This window comes from Vipera berus (assembly GCF_964194415.1).
Source record: "Vipera berus genome assembly, chromosome: 1".
NCBI classification, from domain to species: domain Eukaryota; kingdom Metazoa; phylum Chordata; class Lepidosauria; order Squamata; family Viperidae; genus Vipera; species Vipera berus.
The window spans coordinates 25,433,405-25,454,712 of record NC_138202.1 but is presented as its reverse complement, the minus strand read 5'-3'; the positions used below and the strand labels follow the sequence as shown (position 1 = coordinate 25,454,712).

At 39.7% G+C, this 21,308-nt stretch overlaps 2 protein-coding genes across 3 annotated transcripts in view; one reads left to right on the top strand and one right to left on the bottom strand.

Moving 5' to 3' along the window:
- Positions 1-3,224: 3,224 nt before the first annotated feature.
- Positions 3,225-17,926, bottom strand: SOCS4 (suppressor of cytokine signaling 4). Of its 2 annotated transcripts, XM_081314473.1 has the most exons (3): positions 17,143-17,926; positions 14,324-14,477; positions 3,225-5,773 (listed from the first exon to the last, which is right to left on the bottom strand). In XM_081314473.1, the coding sequence occupies exon 3, from the start codon at positions 5,690-5,692 to the stop codon at positions 4,388-4,390; it is 1,305 nt and encodes a 434-aa protein (XP_081170599.1). In that variant the 5' UTR covers positions 5,693-5,773; positions 14,324-14,477; positions 17,143-17,926; the 3' UTR covers positions 3,225-4,387. The 2 variants fall into 2 exon arrangements, with proteins under 2 accessions (XP_081170599.1, XP_081170600.1); XM_081314474.1 differs by lacking the exon at positions 14,324-14,477.
- A 2,041-nt stretch (positions 17,927-19,967) lies between these two features.
- The window catches only part of WDHD1 (WD repeat and HMG-box DNA binding protein 1), a 30,384-nt gene continuing 29,043 nt past the window's right edge, over positions 19,968-21,308 (top strand). The window contains exons 1-2 of the mRNA XM_081315397.1: positions 19,968-20,045; positions 21,175-21,286. Coding sequence (XP_081171523.1) covers positions 19,972-20,045; positions 21,175-21,286 — 186 coding nt within the window. The 5' untranslated portion in view covers positions 19,968-19,971. The remainder of the gene's footprint in view (positions 20,046-21,174; positions 21,287-21,308) is intronic.

Sequence of the window (21,308 nt, the reverse complement as noted above, 5' to 3'; positions counted from 1 at the left end):
GATTCATGTCTTTCCTGGCTGCCAAAGGCCTCCTAGGCGATATGTGGCTGGATTATAGCAGTGATAAAATGGCTGTTTTTCTGTTTCTTATAGAGGTGTTGATTCACACACACACCTCTTCATGAGTAGTTAGACCCAACCGTATTGGGTAATTTTCATTGAAAGGCAGTATGCAACAGTTTCAGCAAGTCCTGTATGAGGCAGATTATCTGAACCCCTTTCAATCATCTTTCAGTCCTGGCTATGGGATGGAAACTCCACTGGTTGCCTGTTGTATGATATATAGCAGGAGCATGAAGGGGGTAGTACATCCATCCTTGCTCTGCTTGACTTCTCAGTTGCTTTCGATTCCATCAACCATAATATCCTTATGGACAAGCTGTAGGGGTTGAAGGGGCCTGCACTGTATTGTTCATCAGAAGATCCCACCCTTGGCCCTTAATTGAAACTCTAGTAAATTTTCCTAAGGATGTGTTTTAACACCTATTCATATCAATGTCTCCCATGCAAACCTTCTGACCTTCAAGTTATGTCTTCGCCATGAATATATTGCATGCATTTCATAACCTACGTAGCTGTAATTATATTGCCTCAACTGATACATCATTCAAGGGAAAAAAAATACAGATCTGAGTGACATCAGTAAATATATATTTCAAAACATTCACGTCTCATTTTTATTTTTCTGTAGCTGCTTTATAACACATAATAGATCCTGGTAGAGTTTTTATGTAAAATCCCTTTGATTTTGTTAGTAATTCAGGTGCACCTGAACAGAAAGGTGATATTAGTGACTTTTTAAATATTAGTGCTATTTGTAGGGCTTTGCAAATTCTTCCAAAGACATGCTTTGCAACGTTGTCTGAAGAATCGCTCTTCAAATAATTAGGTAAAGCTAAAGGCTCCCCCGCACATGCGTGCTAGTCGTTTCCGACTCTAGGGGCCGGTGCTCATCTCCGTTTCAAAGCCGAAGAGCCAGCGCTTGTCCGAGGATGTCTCCGTGGTCATGTGGCTGGCATGACTAGACGCCAAAGGCGCACAGAACGCTGCTACCTTCCCACCGTAGTGGTCCCTATTTTTCTACTTGCATTTTTACGTGCTTTCGAACTGCTAGGTTGGCAGAAGCTGGGATGAGTAACAGGGGCTCACTCTGCTACGCGGCACTCGGGATTCGACCCGCCAAACTGCCGACCATCTGATCGAAAAGCTCAGCGTCCTAACCCACTGAGCCACCATGTCCCTTCAAGTAATTAAGGAGGCACAAGATCTAAGACCAATAAGGGGCCAAAACAAAAAAGAAATATAAACTGGTTAAGAAATCAAGAATAATTCAGTTTCTAAATGAAATGAAAGGAGATTATTGCTAAAATAGAACCAGATATTTCTAGCTTTGAGTTTTAAAACTGTGGAAAAGCCTAAATACTTTTAATCCTTAGGAGACAAAGTGCTGTCCTTGAGAATGTGGATAAATTGTATATCTAGATCAATTTTTACTTTTTTACAAGAGGTTGATGTTTGAAAGGGGAGGGTAATATTATCCTAACCTTTATTTTAAGGACGCTCTTCTCTCCATTCCTGATGATTGTGATCAACTGCAATAACAACACTCTCTTGCGTGACAAGAGTAACCAAAATATCTGCTTGATAAACACTGGAGTGGCATCAAAAGAAAGGAATGGCAACAATTTGAAAAGTAGGTAAGTTGTGCACCTGAGTATGCATAAGGGAACTGCTTTACTTAGGGATAAGGTAAGGAAACAAGCAGAGTGCTGCAAGGTGTTAAAAAAAATTGTGGCCCAGACACATGGACACAAATCTGTATTCAGTAGGTAGCAATTTAGATATGGGGATACCAAGTCTAAAAAACAAAGGGTGTTCTTTCACCTGCAATCAATGTTCATTCCTGAACACTGTATCGAAAGGAGTTTGGGGAACTATTACATACTTTGGGGCCTATAGCACAACTGCAAGAAAGGTGGACGGACTCAGTTACAGGGGCAACAGATGCTCTGTTGGAAGACCAGCTTGGGAGAGATCTTCGTAGAGAAAACCTATGCAGCCGCTAAGTGGGAACAATATTTTTATTTTTATTTTTATTTATTTATTTTATTTATTTATTTATTTTTATTTTATTTTTATTTTTTATGAGCGGTGGCTCAGTGGGTTAGGACGCTGAGCTTGTCGATCAGAAGGTCAGCAGTTTGGCGGGTCGAATCCCGAGTGCCGCGTAGCAGAGTGAGCGCCTGTTACTCGTCCCAGCTTCTGCCAACCTAGCAGTTCGAAAGCATGTCAAAATGCAAGTAGAAAAATAGGGACCACTCCGGTGGGAAGGTAACAGCGTTCCGTGCGCCTTTGGCGTCTAGTCATGCCGGCCACATGACCACGGAGACGTCCTCGGACAAGCGCTGGCTCTTCGGCTTTGAAACGGAGATGAGCACTGGCCCCTAGAGTCGGAAACGACTAGCACGCATGTGCGGGGGAACCTTTACCTTTACCTTTTTAGGTTGTTGTATATCTTTCAAGCATCATTTTTCCCCCAAAAAGCTTATGGAGCAATAAAAGCATGAACTGGTTTTGAAAATGTACAAATTCCAAGGGCAACTTTTTATCCATCTCTTAGTGGGATCTCCCTGAGTCTTTTCTCCAAGCCTGACAAGAATAACTCTTGGCTTTGAAGTGCTAGGCACGGATGTATGATTTTCGAGGTATGAGACAGATTTAGAAGAATAATTTTGCCACCTTCTTTTTTTCAGAAATTTGGGGAGCAGTTTCAGAAGCATAACACTGTAAGGACAGGGGTTCGTTCATGAGGTTTACTTTGAATAACATCCATATGTCAGAGAAGTGTTATTCTTTTTTAAAAAAAACATTTTATTTATCTTAAGGCTTCCCTTCCCAAAGTACATTACTTTGGAAAATCTTTCCAGACTCACAGTCTTTCACTTGATAATGAACTATAAATCTGCTTTTTCCTTTTTGTACAATTTTTGTAATTATAATTGCCATTAAACTAAAGCTCATACTGCACCATCCTCTCCTCCACATCTGCATTTTATGTCTGTGGAGATTCCCAGTATATGTATATATACATATTTACACTGGGTATATAAGTACAGAAGGAGATTTTTAAGAAAAGACTGGACAGCCATTTGTCTGAAATGGTTTAGGGTCATTGGACTAGAAGACCTCCAAGGTCCCTTCCAGCTCTATTCTGATTGATTGATTGATTGTATAGATTCTCTATACTTCTACTGGCCTCTCTGAAATTTTTTTCTTCACTTTAAAGGCCACATGGAGAATTGGATATTCCAAGGCATGGGTGTCGAACTCGCCACTTCATGTGACATGACGTGTCGTGAGGTATCGCAACTCTTTTTGCATTGCCAGCAATGGGGTGGGCGCAACTTCGGTATGATGAAACCGACCCACAGGCTGGCAGTTTGACACCCCTGCTCCAAGGGATATGTTTTAATGAAGAGGAATGTGGAGAGTTAACCATTTCTTCCCTAGCTATAGTTCCCCTTAGGAATTGCCTATGTAATAATTAAAGTCAAAAACAAACAAATAGCACCAAAGGACAGTCAACAGACAGAGAAAAAGATCCAAGGCCCCACTGACACAGAGTGTAATATGAGAAGGATTTGAGGTAGTTAAACACCCATCACACTATTTTCATACATTTTGTTTAACATTTATGACTAATAGTTTGTGGAACAGGCATCTATGTGTGCTTCAACACAGTTCTTTTAAAATCCTGTACTATCAAAATCATTTAAGAACATCTGCAATAGTTTGATTCTTAACAGATGTCCAGAAAATTAGACATATATATTCAACATTTATTAAAAATGATAACTCCAAATCATGTTCTGACAAATAGCATATGATTGGGACATTTAATCTCAAAACATAAGCAACCTATATGAAATTTAAAACAATAAGTACTCAGAATGGTAGGAGCATCACAATCTTATTAATTTTACTTTTATAGCAAGGACACAATAATTTAAAAAACCTTACAAATTGGTAATTCTGGAAGAACTATTATATTCAATTTTTCAAGCATGCCTGTAGTGCATATAAATTAGTTTATAAAAGGCAAGTCAGATTTTAACCTTGACTTAGCTTCATATCTAAAAAGTTATGCTTGAGTGAAAGCTTTAAATAGCTTCCTTGAAATTTCATAAAGTTTTATAGAATGTTAGTATCAATTTTATGTTTTTACAGAAACCTGTTCATTGGGGCAGGAAATAGAAATATATTTGGACATAAGGCTCAGGCAAAGTTAAATATGGTCTGTAGATATTTTTGCATGAAAATTTTGTTAGTAAGAGAAATAAAAACAAAACCTCCCAGAATAATTATAAAAAATGTCCAGAATGTCCTTCTAGGTATGTTGATCTGGTACATCAATCCTGAGGACTCTTACTTTTGATTTATAATGATATTCTTTCAAATACAGCTTTACAGATGGAGGAACAGGAAGGACATTTATGCCATCGTAAGTTGTAGTGTTACAAATAACTGTCCTGCATAGATGTTGAAGGGAAAAGGGGAAAGTTCTGTGTAAGGGAGTCGAGAGAAGTGGCTCAAAGAACATACAAGAGCTTGGATCTTTATAATGTTCTAAAAGTCCAGTAATGTCAGGAGAATGGAAGACACATGGATCATGAGCATCAAAGCTGAAGTTGTGATTCCATTGTTCAATCCTGGCATGAAGAGAACGACTATAACGCCTGAAACTAACAGAAAACAAGTAATCTTCCTGGGCAGAATCGCGTAATAAAAAAGTCCCCTCTGGCTTTCCATCTAAAAGTGCTTCTGCAGCGTATTTATCCATCACTCCCCAGTAACATGGGTTATTATTGATCTGAAGGAGGTCAGGAACAAGACAATGAACATAATCAATCTGGGTGTGATATCTGAGTGGCATCTGCAGCTGCAGAAGGTCATCCTCTGTTTCCCATCGTGGTTTGTTTCTCTTCCTGGAGCTAGTGCAGAGTGTCACTACTTCATCATCAGAGTCCATGTCACTTTCCTCTCTGCTGATCTTTAGCTGCTTACCCACGGCAGATTCCTCTTGAGGGTCACATGGACAGGAAGCATTATCAATAACATTATTTTCCTGCAATACAGCGGAGTCTGGTTCACCCGCCCTCTCCATCTCTTTCAGTTCTTCATCTTTCCTTTCACCTTTTGATGAACCCATACTTAGCCAGCTTTCAGATTTTTGTCTTACAGGGGCAGTGTGCCGCTTGATTAAATGCCATCGAAATGCTAGCTCAGATCGTGGTGGAAAGGGGCATTTGTCCAGCATAAGCTCACTGATATGTATTTTTCTCTTTGGTGAAAGCCCTGAAGAATGCCGAGTGCTACAACTCTTTATGGGGAAACATTGTCCCATCGCATCCTGCAATTTCTGTTTAAAAGAACGGCCTAGGAACCTGTGACCACATACATGTTCCAATTCCATCTCAGTTGAGAAACAGCTCTGTTTTCTCTCCTGATTCCTTAGACTCAATGTAGGTTTTCCTGAAGCCATCTCAGCATTAGAACTGTTCTCATTCTTTTTTGTCCAGGAAAGCTTCTTTCCACTCCATACGTATCCATCCTTTCTGTCTGCACTCCTGCTCCGGCTGGTTTTGGGTCTTACATCTGCATTTTTAGGTTTCCTTTCTTTATTTTCTGCCATGCTTTAATGTTAAATGCTTCCTGAACTAATGAAGACAAAATTCTTCACAGAAAGCACTCGTCATGTGTTCTGAGGCTGTACCTATGAAAATGGGGGGAAAAAGAGTATTCAAACGTATTTATTTCTCACATTTCTACGCAACTAGAATTTGAAGACTGTTTATAAGACTAAAAAGAATAAAAAAGGTTAAAAACTCAGTATGAACTTTTAACTGCTCAGAATAATATGACCACCTTCTGCAATGAAGTCAGGTTTGTCACTGATCTAATGTTTGCGGGAACAGGCTATTTCATAGGGGAAGGGCAACCTCAAAAATACTTATTCCCAGGCCACTGGTGAATTTATTTCGTGTGGAGTAGAGACCCACAATATTGTAACATGGAATGAGTATATGTTATGGGTCAATTTTACCTAGGAAAAAATGGTCGTGGCAGTACCTCTAGGAGCCAGCACATTTAGGGCTTTAAGAGTTCAACCCAACACTCTGAATTATACCCAGAAGCTTAATGGCAACTAGAACAAAGCCCGAAATATTGGTGTAACTTAGCAGCAACAGTTCTTTATATCTATACAATATAGACATAAAAATATCTATAGAAATAGTAGTGAGCAGATCATGAAAGACCATCTCCAGGTCTTTAGGGCCAATACGGCGCAGTAGCCAGTTGGACCAAAAGCCATCTTGCATACCTTACCCATCTGCCCATCAAGCAGTTATCACAAAACTATGAGAAAGCTGTGAGAAAAACTAAGTGATGGGCCTGTCCTTGTCAGGCAAGTGCTACCCTACCTAGAGTAACCAACAACGTAGATAAGGAAACAGATGATCTCTGGGCAAACAGTAAGTCCTCCTTGTTTGGATACAGCCCCAACTTCTTTCATCCTATCCAGCCCCTCAAAGCCTCCAGGCACTAACAGCATTCTGGTAGTACCTCCCCACAGACCTCTCCAACAGCCTCACAGAGATGCTAAGCAGCAGGAGTGAGAGAATCAAACACCCACAGAACCAACTTTTCTCCTCCACTACCACTGATTGTAACTGCTAACTTAGAAGGAGGAAAATCATTGTGGAATAGTGGCACCAATCTTCAAACCATCCAGGCTAAGAAAATTACATTGGCAATGACACCAAAGGTCACTGAGAGGATTAAATGCATTCCTGTCATCCAGGTTGTGACAAAGCTTTTCTACTAGAGTGATTAATGTTGCCTCAGTCCAATTCCTACTCTGGCGTATACTTAACCAATTAAAATGGATACCAATAAGCTCCTTCTCAAGCAGCTTTTTTTTCCCCAACCGCCTTGATTGGAATAGTAATATTGGAGACTAGATAATAATAATGCAGATTTTGGGGTCCAGGGGAGACACCTTCAGAAGGGGGCACATTAATGTCTTGTTATAGGCAACTGGGATAACCTCATCCACCAAAGAACAGTTATGAATTTCCTGTACTCATCTCTTCTCTCCTGCTCTGGCTATCTGGAAGCGAAATGGGAGTACTTGATACCGCTGACTCTATGCAGCCAGCAAGGGGCAGCCTGCTTACGCCAAGTCCTTGCTGCCAACTCACTGGTGCCATCTCTTTGCAGCCCGCTTGCTCGCTCGCCCACCCTCCCAGCTTTCCATCCATCATCCGCAGTGAGTTATCCTCACAGCGAATTTACAGTGTTGAGATGTCCTGAAAAGAGATGGCGGCAGCGAGTAGGCAGTGAGGACTCAGCTGTAGTGAGAAGGCGGCCCCCTGCTGGCCACGTCAAGCTAGTGGCATCGAGTCATCATAGATCCATCTTGAAGAGCCAGGAAGGGCATGGATCTACAGATGGCCGAGCTCATGCCACAAAGCCTTATATTTGTTTCATCAAATCTAATAAATTCCAAGTAACATAAGATGTTGTCCAGCCACCATTTCAAATCCCACAGATGTGGAATCAAGATTGCCGGGAGAAATATCAACAACCTAAGATATGCAGATGATATCACACTAATAGCAGAAAGTGAAGAAGAACTAAAGAGCCTCTTGTTGCGGGTGAAGAAGGAGAGTGCAAAAGTTGGGCTGAAACTTAACATTAAGAAAACCAAGATCATGGCATCCGGCCCTCTCAATTCCTGGCAAATAGATGGGGAACAAGTGGAGGTAGAGACAGATTTTATTTTCCTGGGCTCCAAGATCACTACAGATGGGGACTGTAGCTAAGAAATTAAAAGAGGCTTGCTCCTGGGGAGGAAAGCAATGGCAAATCTAGACAGCACACTAAAAAGCAGAGACATCACACTGTCAACAAAAGTGCTTATAGTCAAGGCTATGGTCTTCCCAGTTGCAATGTATGGCAGTGAAAGTTGGACCATTAGAAAGACTGAGTGCCAAAGAATTGAGGCCTTTGAACTATGGTGCTGGAGAAGACTCCTGCGAGTCCCTTGGACTGCCAGGCAATCAAACCTGTCAATCCTAGAGGAGATCAACCCTGACTGCTCTTTAGAAGGCCAGATCCTGAAGTTGAAACTCAAATACTTTGGCCACCTAATGAGAAGGAAGGACTCACTGGAGAAGAGCCTAATGCTGGGAAAGATTGAGGGCAAGAGAAGAAGGGGACGACAGAGAATGAGGTGGCTGGATGGAGTCACTGAAGCAGTAGGTGTGAGCTTAAATGGACTCCAGAAGATGGTAGAGGACAGGAAGGCCTGGAGGAACATTGTCCATGGGGTCGCGATGTCGGACACGACTTCGCAGCTAACAACAAAATCAGTAACCCATTGTACAACATCCTTAAAACGGCCTGACAGTAAATGCTCTTTATTCCCTCTGCAACAGGATATTAGTATCTTTAAATCAGACATCTGGACAACAGTCTGATGATGGAATGCTTCACCACCCTTATCATCATGGTGCAGGATGGAACATGTTACCTATGTTCAGTTAAGTTCATCACTAATCACTTATCAAAATATATATGAAACAGAGCAGGCAGTCCTGCTTCCTGCACACTTATAGGACACCACAGGTATACACATTGCAGCCAGATTATAGCCCTTTTCAAGGAATATTCTAGCCCAATGTAGAGAAAATCTGGTCGCTTATCCTACCCTAAGCTTAAATCTACTTCAAAGAAAAGGATATTTTGGAAGAGATTTTGAAGGATAACTTCAAAGTAAACAACTAACTGCAATGTTGTGTGTGGATCTAGCAGTATGTGAGTGATTCTGTAGACAAGGAAAAACTATACAGTAAAAGTTTAATACAGTTATTCCTTGACTTATGATCACATAAGAATCAAGATCACGTGAAGTACTAATACCACTTTACAATGCCTTGGTAAGGCCACACCTGGAATCCTGCATCCAGTTTTGGTCACCACGATGTAAAAAAGATGTCGAGACTCTAGAAAGAGTACAGAGAAGAGCAACAAAGATGATTGGGGGACTGGAGACTAAAACATATAGGGAACGGTTGCTGGAATTGGGTATGTGTAGTTTAATGAAGAGAAGGGTGAGGGGTGACATGATAGCAGTGTTCCAATATCTCAGGGGACGCCACAAAGAAGAGGGAGCCAAGCTATTCTCCAAAGCACCTGAAAGCAGGACAAGAAGCAATGGATGGAAACTAGTCAAGGAGAGAAGCAACCTAGAACTAAGGAGAAACTTCCTGACAGTTAGAACTAACCAGTGGAACAACCTGCCTCCAGAAGTGGTGAATGCTCCAACACTAGAAGTTTTTAAGAAGAGACTGGACAGCCATTTTTCTGAAATGGTATAGGGTTTCCTGCCTTAGCAGGGGGTTGGACTAGATGACCTCCAAGGCCCCTTCCAACTACTTCTTCTTCTTATTATTATTATTACAATTAAGCCCAAAGTTTCTATTGCTGAACTGTCATAAGTCGCTATTTTCAGTGTTATAACTTTGAACTGTCATTAAAAGAATGATTGTATGTTGAGGACTACCTGTAAAATTAATAAGACTGAACTTGGTCAATTAAATCCAAATGTGTACTAAACATAATTTTGTTTCACAATTATTTGCTTATTCTCCCATTTCCCTGATCTCTTACAGTGATAACAGTACTGAAGATAATATATTTGCCAGAGAAAGCAGGCAGCAATTCAACTGTACACCATTTAGGCCTCCACTTTAATACTGTTCTCCCCACAGCTATGCCTTTGATTTCAGGGTTTTTTCCCCAAGGTGTTCTGACTAATACAACATCTTCTAATTTCCCTGAATAATCTATGAATTGAGACCTGCAAGACAGTACTATGCATTTTACATTCAGTAATGATTACTCTAGGAAATATGTATACCGTATATGCATGAAGTCTTTGAATGTCAGACTTGAGGGCCTTACTGAACACTCAGCTGTAACATCATTGTTCATCTTTGTTTTAAAGGACTTAAGAACAGGAAACAGGAAGCTTCGCTTTTAATTAGATGGGGGAATATACATGCAGAAAAGCTGTCCAAACAGAAATAAAATTTTGATCATGTAGACAGCTACTAATAGTAGATCCTATCTCTATGGAATGTTAAAAAAATGCATTTTATGATTTCTTCTTTGAAACGTTCATAGCCACTATTTAAATTCCTTAATAAAACATCAGCAGATCCTTCGAGTCACTCCTCATCTTTTAGGTCTTTCAGATAAATGGATCTGTGAGTGATAATGTTCTGAATCACATCTAATTGAATTCTAATCTAATTAGCTTTCCAGAGCTTCCTCCATTATCATGTTAAGACAGACAAACTATAGATTAATTTAACTTCCATTCCTGGGAAAAGTCCATTTTCCCATTTTCTTTGCCTGCCTTTGGACAAATGCCATATTCAAGCTTGAAAACCATTCAACAGCAAAAACCCAAACAAAAACCCAAATGAGAGATAAAGTAGGTCAACAAATAAAACATAGTCAAAAATTCATGTAATGCTTCTTTACAATACTAGATCACACAAGCATGCTGTTAAGAGATGCTATTCTGTGCTGACACTTTCAGGTCATTCTTAAGACAGAAACTAATTAAAATATGTCACCAATCAGTTATTCTAGTCATTTGCTATTTAAAATGTGTTTTTTGAAGCGTATCCCAAAGGCACTTGAAGCACCTAGGCTTTATGTCCTGAAAAGGATTATAAAAATAACTTGTTTTACTAAAAGCAATTTTATAAAACCCTGACATATGAAAATGCTTTTAAGGAACCGCAGAGGAAAGAAATGACATTACATTACATAAAGTAAGACTGCCTCAAGGTCTAATTCATGCACAGTGCATGCCTTTCTTTGGCCTATTCTTTTGTGTTTTCAGAAGAGAATTTAGGGACACAATATTTTTGAAGTGTGTAATAACAGCATCTGGATCAGCGAGGCCACTTTATGAAGACTGCAGTTTTGAAAAGCATCTTTAAATATAAGCTTATTATGACATTACTATGACATTACTAAATCCACAGGAAGAAAGCAACAACGGAAGAAGGTACACTCTTGTCTGAAAATCAGATTATTTCTCACAGTTTGCAAGATATGGAAAGTCTATAGATGGAATATATGTAAAGAGAAAGTGTATAAAAAACCAAGTCAAGTAAATTAGATGTGTACCCAGTGGTGGGATTCAGCCAGTTTGCACCAGTTCGGCAGAACAGGTAGCTAATTTTTTGTTGTCCAGGCCCAGAATGGACTTCCGGAAGCAGCATCCACAGAGAGAACCAATTCACATATTTGAATCCCACCACTGTATCCTTGTCCTGAGTCCTTTTCAAATTCATTTGAGGGTCATCCCAATCTCACGAAGCACATTTGAAGCTACAGGGGCACCAAGTAGAATACATATGAACCAAGGAATTTGAATGGATGTTGATCAGTAGTTTAGTTTAGCCTAGGAGCAGTTTCATTTGTGCCTGATGTCTTCTTACAAATCTCCTGGTTAACCCTATTGTGCCCTACTCAAGTATTTTAAATATCCTTCAAGCCTCTTATTGTAGCATTCATCAGATTCAACTCTTCAAGAGTTGGGAGGAGTATATGCTGTGGTTTTCCTAATTTCTATCCTCAAAATAGCAGTCCTATGGGATAGGTTGGTCTAGATAGTAACTGGTAGTCTTCCTAAGGTTCAGCTCAACCAAGAACTGGTTCCCTCATTCCCTCCCTGGAATGCAATTGATCTGGTCCTGGAGAATTATACTCTCACATTAAAGAACTATTCTTTAACCATGGTTCTATCGATCTCTAATCCTGCCTCTTTACCTTGCTCTTCATAGACTTGGTGATAGAACATATACTTTTTTAGGAAACAAATCAAGGAGTTGAATAGTGCTACATTTTCTTTGCTATTTCTTAGAGTAGAGTAGAGTAGAGTAGAGTAGAGTGGGATGGGATGGGATAGGGTAAGTAGGGTAGGGTAGGGTAGGGTAGGGTAGAATAGAATAGAATAGAATAGGAACAGAATAGTTGGAAGCAACCTTGAAGGTCTTCTAGTCCAATCCCCTGCTTAGGCAGGAAAGCCTATACCATTTCAGACAAATGTTGACCAATCTCTTCTTAAAAACTTCCAGTGTTGGAGCATTCACAACTTCTGGAGGCAATTAGTTCCACTGATTGTTCTGTCAGAAAATTTCTCAGTTCTAGGCTGCTTCTGTCCTTGATTAGTTTCATCTATTACCTTCATTCAGTAGATGGCATACTGATTCTCTTCCAGTTATTTTGAACATGTGTCAAGATGCTCTTTTTATATTTCTTAACATCTTTTGCTAAATCAGCTTAGTTGAAGCTTTCATTTTCTACAATTATAGTATTAGATTACCTGCCAATACCCTCCCTAAACAACTGGAACTCTTTCCACTTGTTATATGTTCCCTTCCCCGCTGCCCCTCTTTCAAACTGAAAACATTAGATTAGTTCCAAAATACCAAACTATTCAGAGTCAGAACAGAGAGGATCCTCTCCCCAATTATTGTATTTCACAATCAACTTACCTTTAAGTTTTTCTTGGCAGGAGGGATAAAGCTTTGGACTGCACCATCTATATTACTGCAGATTTATTGAAAGCAAACACCTTGATCTTTTTGAGTAGAAGAAACCATAAAGCAAAAGAAATACAAGTATCCTGTCACCGCGATTAATGCTTTTATATTAATTCAATAGTTCTCAAAACGTAAGGTGTGACCTCCCAGGGTGTTGAAAGCAATTCAGAAAATAGTCACAACTAAAAGAATGACATTGGTATGGTAATCAAGTTTAGGCTTTGGGGTATTACTAAGCTTATAAATTGGTTTTCAGCTTCCTTTTCTTGTGAATTGTCAGCAATACTGTATTCTTCAAACTATTATGTATGTAAAAGAACATTACTTTGAAATAAAGTTTTTTTTTCATATTTTCATATCTGTTTATTCTATGAAATGTTTAATCAATTAAAATCCTTAATTAAACTTGTCCATTTTTTGTACTTTAACTTAGGTGCAATAGTTAAGGCACCAGGATAAAATCTTGGAGACCGTGAATTCTGTTTCCACCTTAGGCATGAAGCCATGAAGGTGGCTTTAGGCCAGTCACTTTCTCTCAGCTATAAGAAGGCAATGGCAAACCATTTTCAAAATCTTGCCAAGAAAATTGTAAGAATTAATCTAAGCATTAATTTGGGCTTGGCTTTTCCTAGAAATATTTCTATGTTTCAGGCATTTCTGCTCATGTGGTATATAGTAGTATAACTATAGATTTTGGAGTGTCTATAAAAATGTATGTTAGTGATGTGCCAATTTTATATATTTTATAAAGCTGTAAAACTATGTCATGGTTTTGTTTAATATACTAACATTTAATTATTAAGAGTAATTGGTATATTTATTTTTTATCTGGCCCTAACCTCAATGAAACCATTAGCTTTATTTGGGGGAAATCACACAAATTCATTCATTATTTAAGGAGCTGCAATATTACAGAGTTTGAGAACAACTCGTTTGGTTTTTAGAGGAATTTTAAAAATTCTCTATATAATTGAAATCACAATTTATTTTTTTCCAGAGTAAGAAATAAGCTTGTCAGTATTTTAGAAAAAGAGTGTGTTTTGAGCCCACTATTTTTCTAAAATATCGACAAGCTTTTCTTATTCTGGGAAAAAGCAAATCTGTGATTTCAATTATATAGAGAATTTTCCTTTCTACATTCTGCCCTCTTTCAGCCCTAGTAATCCTCTTTTAATAAACTAATTGAGATGATAAAAGTACTTTTATCTTGCTCAATCACTGACTGAGTGATCATGTATAAACCCTAAAATAATAAGTCTACCCTCTGTTTAACTAATATATTCTCATCATTTTATATCTTTACTGATTGTAATATTGCCACTGAGAGATATTCTTCTTCCCTGACTTATTATTTTAGGGTTTATACATGATCACTCAGTCAGTGATTGAGCAAGACAAAAGTACTTTTATGTTATATTAAATGTTATATTAACACAGCAGTAAGCTGAACCTAATGATAGATTTAAAGCAATATCTAAGTCCACAATACACAGTTAAAAAATCTTATGCATGTAAATACAAAATACTATTAACACAAATTGGGAATGTAACTATCAACATAAAGGCCAATTACATTTTGACAGTCTGGTGACAAAAAACAAACACAAATCCAATTCAAAAGAAGCACTCACATAAATTGTATTCATATAGATTTACTGAAGTCCATATTTCATTCTTGCTCTCCTTCCCATCAGTTTCACCCTCTGTGCTTCATAATATGTTGTTGTTGTTAGTTGCGAAGTCGTGTCCGACCCATCGCGACCCTATAGACAATGTTCCTCCAGGCTTCATAATATATAGACATTCAAACTAAATACACATAGCTTCATGTCAGCTAATGCAACAAAACAAATCAAAGTAAATGGCAGTCTAGTTATTAAGTATATTTTCACCCAGAGGGCAGTATTAATGGAGTGAGCCATTTGGGAAGTCAAGATATGGCATCTGCTTTATTTTAACAGGAAATTAGCAGAGGTGATATAGACAGGTCATCTCAGTAGAGAGAAGGCCTGCATCTTCCATTTGTAACTGGTACTTGAAAAACATTTAAATGTGAAGCTAACTCTCACAGAAACAATAAAGCAAAGAATCCTTTTGAGTTATATGATTTTTTGACTACAACAAAAGTCATCATAGCATGAAAATCACTGAAGAGTTTTAGCTATTGTTCCTTGACACATGACTGCTTCTATGACTATAATGTCATATCTTATCGGAGAGAGAGCATGAAAATTGATGCATTCACTTTAATTTCACTTAAAGCCTGATGTGGATTTTATCCTGAAGGGAGAACGTACATATTTGACTGATCTTTTCCTACATCAAATCAGGAGGACAGAATATTGCTAGAAGCCATGTCCTAATTCTTTTCAAGTGCACATCATCACTTTTCTGATACCAGATTTTGACTGGAACAGAAGTTTCATAATGGCTTTTGCATATTATCAGGACCACGTAAGGCATTTGTGCATCATTTTACAAATATATTGACTGAAAATGAAAGGACATTATTATTCACTTGGAAAATACTACATTTAGCCATTTTGCAGTGAATTTTACATAAGAAAAAGAGGATATCATCAATCACTTCAGAGTTTACTCCCTCTCACTAATTTGTTAACACATATTATATTACCAAATGTTTTTTTCTTCAAAATAAAAGCTGCACAAGTGATTTATCCTGAACATTCATATATGTTAGATATAAGGAATAATATATTGAACTGGACTTGCCAAATACATTTTGGATTCAGAGATGAAAAATCCATAGCAACTAGCTGATATGGAACACAATTAATTCTGAATGACTCCTATTTCAACCTTTCCTAAATGAATGACAGCTGGGTAAGTATGTACCAGAAATTTTTATGGTGAGAACTTCCCAATAAGATTAGGATCAGTTCAGCTCCAGTAGGAGCTAAAATCAGTAAATTCTCTTGATATTTGGTCCTGAAAATCCACAAGGCAATTGAGATGAGAGAAGAGACAGATGTGTCAAACTAAAAGACTTGCAAAATCAAAGAGCAAAACATTATCCAAAAGAAAAAAGTAAAAACCAGTAACAATAAGATTGAAATGTATGAGAACAGGCTGATAGGAAATTGTCTACTTTAACTGCTCTCAAGCCTCCTAGATGGTTCCATTCAACTTCAAAAATCATTTCTCACAATTCTCCTAAAACTGCAGATGTTCTAAATAGATATTAAACGGCGGAGAAAATGCAAAGAGCATTAAGAACATCTTCTAAAATAAAACAGTAATTATCCTCAGTTATTTTGGTATAATATCATGCTTTAATGCTACTGTAAGACATGACATTGTACCTAAATATTTGATTAGATATTTGATGACTAAATGATTAGAACAATATTTTAATTAGAACCAGTTAAAATATAATACCCATTTTCCTAGGACCTAGGAAGAAAATAGGCACTGACTTTTTAAAAAAATAAATTTCTCTATGCATCTACAAAATGATCTGCTCGATTAACAAAGCACAGCAGGAGACCAAAAATATTTCCCCATGTAGTGTAAACATGACCAAATAAGCTATCCAAAACTATTTATATATTTTGTCAGCTAAGAGTCAGCCAAACTAACCTCACAATGCAAGAGGGCAGGAACAAGAATTCACACGCCATATGCTTTCTCCGACTTTTAGTTTTTATTCTAAAAGCAGCAGCCTCAGGATGAAAATATAAACAAATGGCTTTTGGAATATTGTCAGTAAATGTCCCAGAGATGTCTATTTCAATTAGTCTAAGTGACATTTCCATGTAACTTTAAAGACTTTAAAGTGTATTGAGAAAATTGCCAGATGCTGAACTTTTTAGAACTACAAGTAGGCAAATCAAAGCTCTTTGGAACCAAACAGGTGCTTGTTCTAAAGATGAAATCTTCTAACCTTAAGTCCTACCATTCCTTGGCTAAACTTAGAAGGTGGATGCAATCACTATGATGGCAAAGCTGAACTAAACACAGTGGATATTTCCCATGAAATCTTGCCCTTGAAACAATCAGCAACGTAGCTATTGGCCACAAATTCTGAACATTTTATAATGTTTTATAATGTTCCAGAACGTTAAAAGAAGCTTTGAAAGTGATAACTTTTTCTAGCCTAAAATTTCATGTTTTAAAGGGGGGAAAAACTGTTGCATTTAACTGTTTTTAAAAGTTATGTTGCTGAAATGGCTGTAGCTATGAAATTTAACCTTGAAACTAATTTTCGGTTTTTCCCCTTTTCCTCCAACCACCAACAGTGGATATCTATCTCAAATTCAAATTCAGTTCAGTTTGTCTCCCCAGGATTTCAAGAAACATTTCACCAAGTAGTCGACCACGGTAGCTAATAAAAGTGGAGTATCTTTATGGGAGAGGGATAACTTTGTCAGAATGAACAGATGCCAGTCCTTTCCACCTCTCCCATTCCCCGTGCCCTGTACATGCTCACCTGCTGCTTTCCCGAAGAAACATTTTGAAGGGATGCCAAAAAGCAGGGAAGAAAGAGAAACCTCGTCCGACGCCGTGGCACTGACAGGCACCACGGCTCGCCATCAGACACAAAGGATGACGGAGCAACTGCACAGCTGGAGGAGGAGGAGGAGGAGGAGGAGGAAGGGTCGGCGCTGAGGGGTCCAAGGATGCGAAAGGAAGATGTCGGAATGGAAGGGGAGGGATCTTTAACCCCCCCGCTCCCCGTGTGTGTGTGTGTGTGTGTGTGTGTGAGAGAGAGAGAGAGAGAGAGAGAGAGAGAAAGGGGATTGATTGGAGGATGAGGATTGAGAAAATGAAGGAATGGGGGAAATTGAAGGGCAAGGTATGCTAGGAAAAAGTGGCTGAAGATGGATGGAAATTAGCAAGGAGAAGCAAGAGCTGCAATTCGAAAATCCATTCGTTTGGAAGGAAATCCCTTTACGATTACATTGGGAAGTTATTTCTGGTTACAGATGGTAGCTGCAAAGGAGAGAAGACCGAAGATCTAGAAAGGCTTCAGAAATCTCGATATATGGAAAGTTGGGAGGGGGGGGGGAACAGTAAGAAGGGAAAGGGACCAAGAAAGCCGCTACTAACTGCAAAACAGGAGCGTGTTGTTTTCTTTCTTTCCCCCTAAAATCTGTGTTCCCCCCCCCAAAGAAGCGTTAAATAGCGGGGAATAGTACAGAACGGGCGGGACAGGAGAGGAGAAAAGAAGGGCGACGGAGGGAACGGAGCAACGCCGCGATGTCGAGGGAAAAAAGGGGCTAGGAAGGACGCAGAGCCAGAGAAGCCCGGCGGCTTTACCGCCTTTCCTTCTACCCCACCCTTCCCGCCGTCAGCCCGTCCCTCAGCCTCGCTGCCACAGGCACCGCTTTCCCTCGCCCCCCCACCCCGTTCCAGGCGGCTATGACGGCGCCGGCGCAGCCCGTCCCGTCCCGCCCCTCGGCCTCCGAGACAGGATCCAGCCGGCTTAGTGGGGCGGGACCGAGCGAGGGACTGAAAGCGCAACGGCCGAATGAGAGGCCAAAGAAAAGCCCGGCCCGCCCCCTGGCGCCGACGATGTCACTCGGAAGCGAAGCGCGGGAAAGCTCGAAGGACGGCGGGTGAGTGAGGGCGGTGGGATGGCGTAGCTTTGCCGGTGAGGGGCTGTGAGCCGCTCTTTGGGCCTGTGCTTGGAGAACGAGCGTCCCCCGTAGCTTGTCTCACGCACGTTCTCGGGATCCGGAGGGGGAAGGTCCTGTCGCCGTTTCTCGGGTTTGGACAGCCATTTGTCTGAAATGGTATAGGGTTTCCTGCCTTAGCAGGGGGTTGGACTAGATGACCTCCAAGGTCCCTTCCAACTACTACTACTACTACTACTAGTTGTTGTTGTTGTTGTTGTTATTATTATTATTATTATTATTATTATTATTATTATTATTATTATTATTATTATTATTATTATTATTACCCCCCTGAAGCTTTGCACCGGCTCGCCACAGGGCTGCCTGCTTAGCTCCTACCTGTACTCTTTGTACACATGACTGTGTATCATCCGACCCATCTACTGCGGTAATTAAGTTCGCAGATGATACGACCTGGTGGGTCTTATTACAGGTGGGGATGAGACAACATACAGGGTGGAGGTACAGAAACTATCCATGTGGTGTGGTAACAACAACTTGCACCTGAACATCGGCAAGACGAAAGAGATGGTGCTAGACCTCTGGAGAAAAAAAGGAGGAACCTGCCCCACTTTACATCAGGGAGGACTGTGTGGAGAGAGTTTCCTCCTTTAAATTTCTGGGAGTCTACCTCTGCGAAGATCTGACCTGGAAAGTTAATACAACCCAGGTGGCCAGAAAGGCCCAACAGAGACTCTCAGGGTCTTGTGGAAGAACAGGGTAGAACAACGGCTTATGACCCTCTTTTACCAGTCTACTATAGAGAGCATCCTCTCGTTCTGTATTGTGGTTTGGTATGCTGGTCTGACAGCCGCGGACAGGAAAGCATTACAGAGGGTGGTGAGCACAGCACAAGACATTGTGGGCTGTCCCCTGACACCACTGGATGACATCGCCAGGGCTCGCTGCCTTGGAAGAGTGAGGAAAATTCTCAGGGACGACTCACACCCTGGACTGTATCTCTTTACTCTCCTACCATCGGGTAGGAGATATAGGAGTATAGCCAACCGTACCAACAGGCTGAAGAACAGCTTTTATCCATGGGCTGTTAGGCTTTTGAACGGGAAATAATTTTATAAACTTTATGCATAATTGACTTGCGAGGCCGGTGGGTTGTGCAATTAGCTCACAGGGTGTAATAAGATGGAGGGTTTGTGTCACTGTAAATTGGGGGGGGGCACGAAGGGAGGCTCAGCCAATCTCAATGTATACATGGTTGTACTTTGACAATAAAGGTTCATTCAAATAAGGCGTGTTACATTAGCTGACCCATATAGACAGTCTTCCCCAACCTGGTGTATTGGACGACATCTCCCATCATCCTAATTCAGCGTGGATTGGGGGTGGTGGGGCACCTGACTGAGAAAGCTTGAAATAAAACGTAACCTTTAGGGTTTCTGTCCCTGATCCTGAAGTTGCAGCCATAATGACCATATAATTGATAAACTTCTGGATGACATGATCAACATCAGTAAAAAAAGGGATCCTATGTATTTTGCAGTTTTTTACTAAAACATTTGCATTTTATTTCTGCTAGACTGAGGGCTTTTAATGAAGGATATAAAAACCCTGCTTTTGTTATGGATTAAGGCTTGTATTTAATTGCTGAAGCCTTTATAATATTTAAATAGGCAAAGAAAATGTCCTCACAAAAACCAATGAGATACGGACATACAGAAGGCCAGACAGATGTCTGCTTCAATGATACTGGAAGGTGAGTGATTGAAGCTTTGCTTATCTAGTGATTTACTTCAGAAATATACAAATATTTTTGAAATGTGCTTAGTTGCATGAAAACATAGAAATCTATTATTGGTGGCAGATGTCTCCAAGTGTTTGTTTTCTGCTTTGTAGAACACTTTTATGTTACATTGGCAGTCATTCTGGGCACCGCTGTGCAGAAAGGCAGAGTATAAATATTAAAATATTTGTACACTTCAATTGCAGTTCCACATAGATATATATGGAAACATACATCTGATGCTTATGAGTGGAAAGTATGTTCCATGGTCATCTGTGTCTGACTGAATAATAAGCAGTAAAGGAATTAAGAGAAACTACTGTTGGATTCATGACAGCATATTATAAAGTTCTTTAGTCTCTTTTCAAAGTGACTAGATTTGAACTCCCCCTAGCCCACCATGCAAGCCGTGCCAAAGTTCTTTCCCAATGTAATTAAAATAAATAATCAAAATACTGTAATTCAACATATATAGATAGTTAACAATGGCAACTGGAACCAGAATTGCTATCACTAAGCAACATAGTCATAAAGTGTGGCATCATGTGTTCACGCTACTTAGCAATGTAATTCCAGCGCTGCCAGCTGCCATCATTAAGTGAATCTTTGGGGGTTTGCATAGATACAGTTAGCTAGGTTTGCACATTGTTGTATGTCATAAAGTGGTTTAGAAATCAGATTTGCCTAAGATGGGTGTCAAACTCGCAACATCATGTGACGTGGCGTATCACGATTTTTTTCCCATTGCTGGCAGTGGGGTGGGCGCAGTTTTGGCATGACGTATCTGGCCCGCAGGCCAGCAGTTTGACACCCCTGGGCCCTAAGACAAAAGAAGACAAAAGCAAGGAAATCACAGCAGGATTTTAATACCTGAGATTAATTAACCTGGGGAGCTACTTAGGAAACCCTAATCCTATAAATGCTATTCTTGGAGACCAGCATCTTTGCTGGTAGTCATTATTTAGTCTTTAAGGAAAAAATACAGTTGGATGGTGTTATCTTTTGTTACTACAGATTTTAATGAAATCTGAATATGTGTGTATGAAATAGTTATGCATATTGTTACTATATCCTTGTATTTTGATTTTGTTTCTTTGAATAGTTGTATTGTAACTTGTGGCAGTGATGGAGATGTAAGAATTTGGGAAAGCCTGGACGATGATGATCCAAAGTCCATTAATATAGGAGAAAAAGCCTACTCATTTGCTCTCAAGGTACTCCTGAAACGGATACAAA

Coding starts and splice junctions, on each gene's coding strand:
- SOCS4 (XM_081314473.1), bottom strand. CDS start 5,692: ATGGCAGAAAATAAAGAAAGGAAACCTAAAAATGCAGATGTAAGACCC.